This window comes from Uloborus diversus, chromosome 5 (assembly GCF_026930045.1).
Source record: "Uloborus diversus isolate 005 chromosome 5, Udiv.v.3.1, whole genome shotgun sequence".
Lineage (NCBI taxonomy): Eukaryota > Metazoa > Arthropoda > Arachnida > Araneae > Uloboridae > Uloborus > Uloborus diversus.
In genome coordinates this window covers 31,792,411-31,804,548 of record NC_072735.1, presented here as the reverse complement: position 1 = coordinate 31,804,548, position 12,138 = coordinate 31,792,411, and the positions used below count along the sequence as shown (strand labels likewise).

Here is a 12,138-nt window from a genome sequence, read left to right as displayed (position 1 = left end):
CCCATTTAATAAGATTCATTCACAGGTAGGTTTGATTATTTTCAAGATGATTAAAAAAAATGATGTTTGCACTTTAATTGCAACACATTGTTTGTTACCCACCTGAAATTTAAAAAGACATTGTTGACCGAAAGCACCATACAGCACTGAAAAGCATATATAAAGAACTTCTTTATCCTGCAAGTGATTCAAAGTTTTTTAAACTTTGAAAACTTATACTAACAACAATTTTTTATATTCACACAATTTAGCTGAGGGATGTTGCTACAGGTTTGGTTTAATATATGTTCGTGAACAAATGTTTCCTACTAAGAACATATAATAAAATCAAAATATTGTTAATGTGTTAATAAATGTGAGACCCATACCCAAATGATATTTCCCATTTATTAACAGAGCTATCTAACATTTTAAATAAAGATAGATGCATTGAAAATGTTAAATTAAAATATTGGATAACATAACATTAAAAACTTAGTATTTTAAAAGGCGATATTTCAATTGAGGAATCAACTCACAAAGATAAATACCGCAACCAAAAGTGTCAAATATCTATCACTGTTCATATTACCGTCTTTTATAGGATGTGCAAAATATTTGTTGCATCTCAAGAGCTTTTTTTTTTTTTTCAAAATTAGTAGCAAATGGGCTGTTTTGCTTACGAAAATTACTTTTGTTTAAACAATTTGACTCTTAATGCTTTTCAGTTGAGATTGATGTCTGAATTTTTTAAGCATTATGTGAAAAAGTGGATATCAAAACAAAAAAGTAGAGTTAACATAAAATATTAAGAATCAAATAAAAAAACAAGCTCTTTTATTAATAATTATACACAAGCACTTACATACAATAATGAAGATAGCAATTTGTTACAAAAGGTTTAATCAACTTTTATATGAAATTGCTATCATACATTTTAAAATTATCAAAGAAAACCTATTTTTAATTTTAAAAAAAGGCCTTTTGCTAGTGCAATGAACACATTTTGCTTTGCATAGTATACATGAGACTTGTAGGATGCCTCATTTACACAAAAATAAATTAAGCACATTTAACCTATAAATGATCAATGAATTCAAAAAATTAGTTGAAAATTTCAGGCATCAAGTTATAAACAAAACTAAACAAGAAATGTACAGCAATACATGTTTAAGTACACATAAATGTTGGCAAAGTACAATGTTACATTAATTTTGAAACATCAATTCATAAGTGATCAAAATTACTCGCTTTTATCTTGGGCAATTAAATTTTAAAAAATAAAATACAATAAATTTTTCTGAAAGCATGAAAATCTGTCAGACATATCACTACAAGATGCCTGTTGATTTCCCTACATTGAAAATGTAACAAGGATAAGAATTACTCCAGCAAAAATTCAATAAATATACTGATTTTTTTTTTTTTTTTTAAAGATTAGTATAAACTCAGTTGAAATTCAAGTTTATAACATAAGAATTTTTGAAAAATGAATGATCTAAGAAAGCTACAATTTATCCCATACAGGGAAAAAATCTTTTTGATATAGTTTTTCAACTACTTGTTATTCCTGTAAAACATATTCATTTTTAATTCTGATAGTTCTAATACGTAGCTTAAACATTATTAATCACCATATTAAATTTTATATATTAAAATAACATCATCATCAAGAAAAGCATTCATTTATAAAATTTCACAAGGTAGCCCAATTCTTGAGTTTTAATAAATATTAGATGCAGCACTGAAAAAGAAAGGAAAAAATATCAAGTGTTCCACTTTTGTATTTTAAGTTTTTGAAAATTTGTTTCATTTTACTTATACTTTTTTTTATTCCCTTAACTTAATAGTAATCATAAGAAAAAACTTTTAAGAAAATTAAAAAGATTCTATAAAAAGGATAAAGAATTAAAATCTGGCTTTACATTTTTGGTTTCGGAAAATAACTAATGAGCTTTAAAATTCCTAATTTGCTTTATTTATTACTTAATTAATGCTACATTTATTGAAGGAAATGTTTTCAACTAAATTAATGCAGTAAAATTCTTTATATTTTATTCATGTATATTATTTTTGTCCACATATGCTACTTGAAAAATATTTTTAAATAACTTACTAACACGTCAATTTACAACAACGCTAAAAAAGATAGTAAAAAAAAAGAACCTAAACGAATCAATATTCCTTACTTGATAAAATTTTTTGCATAAAGTTCTAAAGATATGTTTATAAGAAGAAACTTCATTGTCCACAGAATTTAAAAAAAAAAAAAAAATTAATGCCAAGCCAAGTTTGTGTTTGAAAAATGAAAATAAATAGATGGAATAAAGACAACCTTTTCTTTTTTTTAAAGCAGAGTGATAGTAAAAGTCACTATTATTCATTTAGAATGTTTCAATTAAAAATTATACAAACTGTTTGGAAGTTCAAATTTTTAAGGCATGCAGTAGTTAGGCACAAGTTTAAATCAAAATATTCCACATAGTAAATCCATTACATGAAAGTAAATTAAAATGTGAAAATTGTCAAGAACCAGTTTTTAAAATCTAAAAAATTAAAACTTGTCACTTCATATTATAAAAGCATTGAAAATGTTGAACCAAGAAAATAAGTCATAAATCACAAATACTATAAAAACACTATTGCATTTTCAAATGGATATGTTACAAAAGAGACGACTTTTTCGATTATATTTTTTCAACCATCAAAAAACGAATAATGATTCATTCATTACCAGTAGTGAAAGCAAATCAATTTTCAAACACCCAAACAACATGTTCAACATCTATTCTACAGTTATTTGCATGTCAGGTACATATTGCATAGTTGTACAGAAGCCAAGCTGATAGATGCAAAATGGAATCAGATCTAAAATAGAGACAATTACATTAAAGATTGCAAATTCAAATCTCATCCCATGAACAAATACAGTCATAAAATGTCATATATGAAGATACAAACATTTATTTTAAAAATAAAAGTATACAATTTGGTCAACAACAGGGGGGCACTAAGTCATTTTATCATTGATCAGAATAGGTATAGAGTCCATATCATAAATATCAAGTTGATAGATGAAACATTTCAACACAATTAACAAGAATCATATAAAGCTTTTTTTCCTATTAACTAGCTTTTTCATCAACTTTTTAAAAATATTACAGAATTTAAATTTGGACAGTTCGAAGTTCAAGGAAACACAGAAAATGCAACGCATATTTGGGATAAAACATACTACTTTTGGTAGTATACTAATTATTACATTACTTAATTAAAGTAAAAGGAAGATATCAATCCATGCTTAGAGACTTGTTTCACAGACAAGTCAGATTTGTTTTTCACAATTCAAATTTCCCTATGAAATACCAGGCTTGCAAGCTAAATTGCTATTAAATTGGCTATCAAAAAAAAATACAAAAGTGCCTTCAAAAGTAATGGAAACTTTGTTAAAACTTCTCATGAGGCAAGTCAACTCTTATACTAACCAGAATTTTCCACCTCAGATTTACAGCTGATGTTCACAGTTAGTCTCAAAAATCTGAAGCAATTGGGGCTTGAGCCGCCTCAGATTACTGCAAATTATCTGGATTTGCGGATGACGTGAGGCAATTCACATTTTATTCCCATCCACAAAGAACAAGAAATATTGTTCTCACAAAAAATTCATCACTAAAATTTTAACAAAGGTTCACTTGAATTTTGACTAGTGTTTTTCCGCATACTATTATTGTGTGTAAACATGAGGTAACTTAAAAATCCATTTCGACTGCCCCTAAATCTGTTTTGATCAGTTTCACCATGACGTCTGTATTTATGGACCTACCATGTATCTTGCATAACTCAAAAAGTTTAGTTATACAAGGTTGAAATAACGTATTACACACAACTTGTATAGTGTCAAGTAGTGTGCCTCCGTTTTTGATTAAAACTAGATTTTCCAAAAAGGAGTTTACTCATACTTTGTAGCAAATCGATAATAATTTCAAGTCATCTTTTGAATCAAGTTATTACCACCAAAGCATCTCTTAATTCAACTCCAGTAGTCAATAAATATTCTCGGTCACTTGGTGCGTATAGTTGAACTCTGATCTCTCAATGCCAGACTTATTTACCCTTTTATTACTTCATTTTATGTAGTTAAGTAAGTTTCACAATGGCAAAGTGTTTCCTCATTAGATTTTGATGCAAATTATTTTTCAACTATAAAAACTATACCTTAGAATATAAATGAAGCACTATGAATTAAACGAAATCACAAACTTTAGCGACTTGTGTTTTCAAGACTCTACTATAATTACAAAAAACAAAGGAAATGCTATTCACACCGAAATAATACATGCTTAGGACATTCAAGAAAACTGCAAATTTAATTAGGAAACATTGCAAAAAGATATAAACTAGAAATTCGCTCGGATACGTGGGCATCCATGGAAAACGAAATGGCTGACTCCCTGGCCAAGCAAGATTCTTTAGATCGCCAAGCAAACTGTACCATTCGCAGCGAGTTCTTTACTCGTTTTTGTAAAAATGAAATTTAAGACGAACTTACGACCATAAACAAAGCCATCTCGAACGGCAAACCTTGCGCCAAAATTCAAGACATGTGGAGGACTTACTGTAATAAACCTCGAGTGGAAGCTGTGGCCCTTTTTAGGCTCTCTACACACCATGATTGCTTGGCTGAGCACCTCCACAAGATCGGTATTTTAGCATCTAGTACCTGTCTAATTTGCGGTTCTGGCAACATGAATGCTACTCATCTCTTCTCCTGCTCAAAACTTGACCTATCTGATCAAAAACAAAATTTACTCGGAAAGCTTTATTGGTCTGCGCAATCAGTCATGGACTCCCTGAAATGACTTTTTCTCTTTATTTCTGTTACAATTGTGAAATCCACTAATTTAGATTTCTTTTTGATTTTAAATTGCTACTTTTGTTATATGTTCAATTGTTTTTTGTATTTTTTTTCCTGTTATTGGCTTCTTTTTAAATGGATACTTCTGAATAAAGCCATATGTAACAACAGAAATTTTCTCAGAAATCTAATAGAGTTAGTACATGGTTCAAATTAGTACATGTTATAGGCGCAAATTGAACAATTGCAAGTTACTTAATGTTTTTGTTGAGCTAGCTGGTAAATATGTGGTTCATTCATTTTAACAAAACTTACATTTAACTGGCAATGAAAGGATGGCACAGAGCATCTGCAGCTGTGATTCTTGAGAATGGATTAGGGTCCAACAATCTGTCCAGAAGATCAAAGGCACTTTCTGGAATTTGACGACTGTTTTCGTAACAATAGACACAGCTGCTTTCATTTTCACTGGAACCATTGTGTACTTGGCATGGCTGTTCCTGTTGTATCATTGTACAAAGAGCTTGAAGATAGCGAGCAGGAGTCAACGTACGACGAATATTTGATATTGATTCTGTAGTTTCAGGTAGATTCATTGTTAATATTTTTCCTAAATAAATTATTAATGTGAGATCAGATGTAACACAAGAGATATATGCAAAGTAAGTACAAGAGAATAATACTGATCAGTAGCTGTTTTCAAATATAATTAATATTGTTGATAAATTATGTAATTGTAATAGGTAATAACAAACTTAAATGTTTCACATGACAGATATACTTATTTTCCCTAACCTTTGTCAATAATTAAAATAAAATAAGATAGGGACTAGGCCGTAGCCAGGATTTTGTTCCGGCGGGGGTTCTTCAATTTTCGACAAATATGAAAAAGTCACGTTTTGCTCTGATTTTTCAAGCATTATTGTACATTTGTAGACATATGGTAAGAGGAGGAGGGGAGGTTAAAACAAAAAAATGAAACAAAATTCAGAAGATGGAGAAGGGGGGTGAAAACAATGGGAGCAAATGTTTTCTCAGAAATTTAAATTTATTATTATAATATTTAATCAAAATTCAATAATGTACAAGTTTTGTTGGTACAAAAAGTAATGTGTGGTGTCATAAATGTCGCAATTACAAAAGATATACCAATGACATGAGGACCTTTAATAGGGAAGTTTTCGATTTTATAATTTTATTTTTATATGATAGAATAACATTGCTTAACTCCTCACGTTTCTGGAACATTAAATCTCTCATCCTCTCGGAAATATTCGAACAACATCATTGATCTTACTTGAGGAAGATTCTTAGACTGTGCTTTAATGAATCCGGCCTCCATAGTGTGTTGAAAAGGATCATTAAATTTCTTAAAAATAAAAATATCGGTGCGCTCAAAATGTCCGTACCAACAACAAGGGATCTTCCGCGGAAAGCTGCCACCTAGAGCCCTGTGACGTAAGCTTGTGACATTCAGAACAGCAGTTTTGCACTAGGGGTTTTTAAAAATTCATTAAAAATCAATCATGGTGTTTCAAAATTCGGCAATGGTGAATTTTTGAGTTTTGGGGGTCCAGTAACAATATCCAATAATCAAAATAGGAATATTTAATAGTTTGCAATTTCTCAATTGGCCCTCATGTTGGATCATGAAACAGTAATATGTACCACCAATCACTTTTCATGAGCTTTGAAGGTCAGGAGCATTAAAACTATTGTTTGTAAAAGAGGAGCAGACCTAGAAGTATTTTTAATATTTCAAAATACAGTGAAACCCCTCTATTACGGACACTAACGGGACAAACTTTTTTGTCCGTAAGAGAGGGGTGTCCGCTTTACAGAGGTTTTTTTAATTTAATTAACTTTAGTTATTTGTTTATGTTTTTTGAAATCTTAAATGAAATATGTGTGAATTCTACTCTTTCATATGCATAGTTTTTTTTTAATTTACTAGTTTTTACCAACATATACATAATAAACAATTATTTTATCAGGTTAAATTCAAATATTACAGTTTTGCACACTCAAAGAGATTTAAATAACAGGTTCACATAAAAATTACATACCTAATTTGTACTTTTAAAAAATTGTTCGTTTGATGTCTGTTGATATGTTTTGATCGATGAAAGTCTTTCATTTTCGAAATGTATCTTAAGTTCTTGTACCAAGTCTAGTCCTTTAGGATCGTTGTGTTTAATTGAAAATTCCCTGAGTCCATCTAATACGCTTAAAGCTTCGTTAACATTTTTAATTGTTTTAACGTCTTCTTTTACGGACAGTTCATCTTCATCGTCATCCTCAACTGTATGATCTTCGTTAATTTCGCGCACTATGCTTGCAATTTCTGTTTCGCTTTCTTCAGTGAAAACTTGGTCGTCGATGGGAGCATAGTCTTCAGCGGTCACATTTGTGAACCCTGCTTGTTGCATTAACGACTGCAAATCGGATCCATCATTGTCACAATCAACTTCGTTGTCAATTTCCTCTGTGGCAGATCCTTTTTTGAATCCAACGCGATTAAAGCAACTTACTATTGTTTCTTTTTTAACTTCCTTCCATGCGTGCTTAACCCAGCTGATTGCATCTAACACATCAATTGTTTTGGACAATTTGCTACTTGTTTTAGTTTCTTCCATTTTATTGATTAAATGCTTCATAACTAGTTGTCTGTATTGAATTTTAAATGCTTGAATTATCCCAGCATCCATAGGTTGGCATTTCGATGTTGTGTTTGCTGGCAAGAAGACTATTTCTATATTTTTCAAGTGAAAGTCTTTGGGATGGGAGGGCGCGTTGTCCATAAAAATAACAATATGCCTTTTTTCTCTCCCCAACTTCTTATCAAAAGTTACAAGCCAATCAGATATGACACTGGTTGTCATCCACGCTCTTCTATTTGAATATGAGTCTACAGGTAATTTTTTTATATCCAGTCCTTTAAAACACCGAGGTCTGGCTGCTTTTCCGATGACAACTGGTTTTAATTTTGTACCATCCATGCTGGCACCCAACAAAACTGTTAAGCGTTCTTTGGAGATTTTGCCACCAGAGCAGTTTTCTTTTTCGTAAAGTTAAGGTTTTATCTGGCAGAGCTCTATAAAACAAACCGGTCTCATCAATGTTATAAATGTCACATGGCTCGTAATTTTCAATCAAACTAGGCACTTTCTCAAACCATTTCTCGCAAACGTCAGCATCCACATCCATGGATTCATCACATATTTTTTTAAAAACGATATCATGTCTCGTTCGAAAACGATCTAACCATCCATTGGAAGCTTTGAAATTTTCTATACCCATTTCAGTAGCTGCTTCTTTCGCCTTTTCTTGTAAAATAGGGCCAGAAATCGGAATATTTTTGCTTCTTGCGGACACAAACCATTTAAACACAATTTCATCCACTGCAAGGGCATTACTTTTAGGAAAATCTTTTTTCTTCTCTTGGTTTCCATTTATGAACCATTCTTTCTTAAACTTCTCTTTTCCTTTTAATATACAGCAAATTTGTGTGCGTCCCACACCAAACTTTTCAGCAATGTTCCGTATTCCAATTTTATTTTTTTCTGCGAAATCTATAACTTCAATTTTTTCTTTAAGAGAAAGAGTATGACGCTGACGATGAGTATTCAGAGCCATTTCAATGAGAACGATGAAACAACTGAATGCTTTTACCCTTAAGTTTACTTTATGATATTGCATTGGCTTTACTTTTACTCTCTATAAAATATTTTTGTTAGATGGCGCGTCAACTCGGCTCCACTTAGACACAACACGCCTGCTTGTTAGTCATCTGAAAAGGAACAAGGCAACGGGGGAGGGTGGGGGTATACAGACAGAAACTTGCAGAATAATCATTTTCTCTTTTCTTTTCTTTTATTTTTGACGATTTGATGATGTTTTTTGGAATGAAAAATGCATTTCGGTGTCAAGCTGAAAATTTTTTGCTACGCAGTAGATGCAAAGTAAAATTGCAAAGAAATATTTTTTTTATCTCCGTATAAGCTGGTCGACTTTGCATTAAATGAAGCCTTTCAATGGAGTAGCTATTTAATTCTCAAGTTTTAAATACTGTCCGCAAAAAAAGGATATATCAATGTAAATGACTTCGAAAAGGGTGTCCGTGTCCGTATTTGAGGGTGTCCGTACGAGAGAGGTTCCTTATACATTAGGTTTAATGTCTCTCTGCCGGGGAATTAAAAACTGTCCACATAAGAGGGGTGTCCGCATTAAAGGGGTGTCCGTTAGGAGGGGTTTCACTGTACATGCCAAACTAACACTGGGTTCGGTATCTCATTTTAGACGCAATTTCAAAAGACATTTTTTTAATGCAATTTCCGGCTTGAATTGGTAGTAACACAAGGAAGAAGGTTTGGTTTGTAGATGCTCCCCTGGAAATTTTTGTAGTCTTAAAAATGCATTTGGGGCTGTCCCTGGAAAATTTTGTTGTTGGAAGTTTTAAAAACACAATTTTTAGATATATGTTGACATGTTAGGGGAGGAGGTGGTTGCTCTAACTCAGAAATTTTTAGAAGTTATAAGCTCTACGGCTGATGATGCTGGAGGCGAAGAGAAGAGGTTCAGGGGGATCTCAAATTTTTAACAATAAAAATTAAAAAACGCAATTACATATTTTCTTTGGATGAGTTAACCGGAAAGAGATGGAAATTTGAGAGCTTTCTCTTCTTAAAACACATTCTAAAGTTCTCTTTGGCAACGTTAGACAAGGGGCAAAGATTCCTAAGGTGCGGGTAAGCAGTTGCTCTCCTCCCGTAAGTTTTCGAAATCAAAATTCGGAAAATGCAATTTTAAGTTACCTTTAGTGACATTGGGGAGGATAGCAGGGATTGGGGATTCACATCCCAAAATTTTACAAAAATTAAGAGCCTAAAAACCAATATTTTAACTGCCTTTGTCTTGTCAAAAGGGTTAAAACCCTCTTTTAGATCAGTGGTGTCACAAGTTGCAGCAGTGGCAGGATCTGACTCTCAGGATCATGCCACGGATGATCATTTTTTGACTTCATTCCGAAATCAAAAATAAACAGGAGGTGTATGAAATTGAAGGCCTCTTTTTTACACATGTGTCTTAAATACAGGGGCTTCCACCCCAGAAAGTTTAAGGATTTGTAGTGTTGAAACTGCATTTTTGACGATCATTGGTAATGTTAGAGGGAGAAGAGGAAGGGTAATAAATCCACAATTGTTATATCTCTAATAAAAGGACGGTTCTGGAGTTCGCCGACGAAATTTCTTTTAATTGTAGCTCTACAAAAGCAGTTTTAGAAGGTTTTCGGTGAGGTTAAGGGGAGGAGAGATTCCAGGGCCCAACTTCGTGAATTTTCTTCATTTGTAGTTTAAAAAATGCATTTTAGACAACTTTTGGTAATGGAAAAGAGGTTCAGGGATGCTCCCCCCAGTCTTCTTTCGAACTGTATCTTTTAAAATGCAATTGTTGATTATCGCCTATTATGCTACAGAAAGGGGGGTTCAGGGGTACCTCCCACAAAATTTTTTGACATTACAGTTGCAAAAACGCAGTTTTAAACGATCTTTGGTAATGTTAGAGAGAAGAGATATTCAGTGTCAATCCCCAGAAATTTCTTGAATCTAAAATCTTCAGGATACAATTGAAAGACCATCTTTGGTAACATGTTAAGTGGATCGGCAATCTTTCCCTATTGAGACTACCAAAACATAATTTTGGTTGACTTTCAATGATGCTAGAGGGAGGAGTTTTTGGTAGCTCTTCTCTGTAAAATTTTGGAGCCATGAAAACTAAATTTAAGACAATCTTTAATGATTTGGGTCCGACAGGTGAGGGACAAGAGACATTCCTCCAAAGATTTTTAAGTTAGTTTTAAAATGCAGGTTTTAGAACATCCTTGGTAATGTTAGTGGGAAGAGGGGTTTGGGGCCTTCTTTGGTAATTTTCGGTGGCTTTTTATCGGAACTTGTTTTTTTGAAATTGAACCCCGAAAAATTAAAGTTTGGACGATCTTTAATGATATTGAGGGGGGGAGGGGGGAAAAAAGGAATTTTTCCAAGTTGAAGTGCAAAAAGAAATTTTTAACAGCATTTTTTACAACATGAAGACTTTGAAAATGGGGGGGGGTGAGGGTCGACCCCAGACCTTCCCCTTCACTGGCTCCGTCCTTGGATAGGGGCATAGTTGGGTCATTCTCATAAAAACAGTCATTTTGAGCTTATTAAGTTCAGAAAAATTAAAGTGAGTGGAATCAGTTGATACCTTTTATAGAGATTGATGTGGAAAAATATTGATCCTGTTGAACAAAAATATTTTTTGAATTCCCTTACTAGTGAGGGAATGACGAATTCATTAAAATTAAATTCCAGTAGTTATACCTAACTGATATTTGAGTTTATTTGTATAAAAATATTCTCAAACTGGGAAGCAACTTATGATTATGCAGTTTTCATGCATTGTTTTATTTTATTTTCCTGTAAAAACAGATGTGAGGGAATGACAGATGCAAAAACCATGGGCGGATTTATGGGGGGGCAGAGGGGGCAATGCCCCCCCAGTTTTGGGAGGACTTTATGTAGTAACAGCACATCTTACAAAAATTTAAAAAAAAAATTGTTATTATTATTACTTTTTTTTAACAGTTCAGAAGGGCATGGGTGGATTTATAGGGCAGGGGTCTGTCCAGGATTTTTCACAGGGTCCGTTTTTTGTGAAAAATAAAATAATTTTGTGAAAAATCAATTATTTTTGTGAAAAATCAAATAATTAATTTTTTTTCTTGTAAAAACGAAAGTTTAGACTCTTGAGATGGTGGAAACTGCATCATTGACACTTAAAGTTGAGTGTTTTCTCTCTTTTCTGTTGAGAATATCATTTTAGAGTGTTTTTCTAGTATTTGAAGAGAGGGGGGAGGCATCGCTCCCTGGGAGATGGGCACCCCTCAAGTATCAATATTCATCTACCATTCTACATCATGTTAAATTATACTAGAAATGTTTTTTGTATAGTATTTAAAATAACTGTAAGAAAAAAAAATTAGGCAGGGGTTCAGCATTTAACTTTTTAACCCAAGACACTGTTTAAGAGCACACACTTTCGTTCAAACCTTATAAACTCCGTGATTTTCACAAAAATAAAAAAAATATTTTATTTGTTTACCTCTTAACTAAGCGCACTAAACATCGAAAATTCGAAAAATCAGATTTCCACAGCGGATGCAAAGAGATTGCAATCCTCAAGTGAAGGAATCAAAAGTATAAAAACGGCTTGTAAAATAAATATTTTTGATAAAATTACTTTTGAATTGCATTTTAGAGTCC

General features: G+C 32.4%; 1 protein-coding gene across 1 annotated transcript in view; it reads right to left on the bottom strand.

Annotated features, from left to right (window-relative positions):
* Window positions 1-817: 817 nt before the first annotated feature.
* LOC129222137 (cell division cycle 7-related protein kinase-like) overlaps window positions 818-12,138 on the bottom strand; it is a gene marked incomplete at its 5' end in the record, with an annotated part of 33,569 nt that continues 22,248 nt past the window's right edge. Inside the window, 2 exon segments of the mRNA XM_054856588.1 lie at window positions 818-2,847; window positions 5,150-5,444. Of these exon segments, the coding sequence (XP_054712563.1) occupies window positions 5,152-5,444 (293 nt within the window). The 3' untranslated portion in view covers window positions 818-2,847; window positions 5,150-5,151.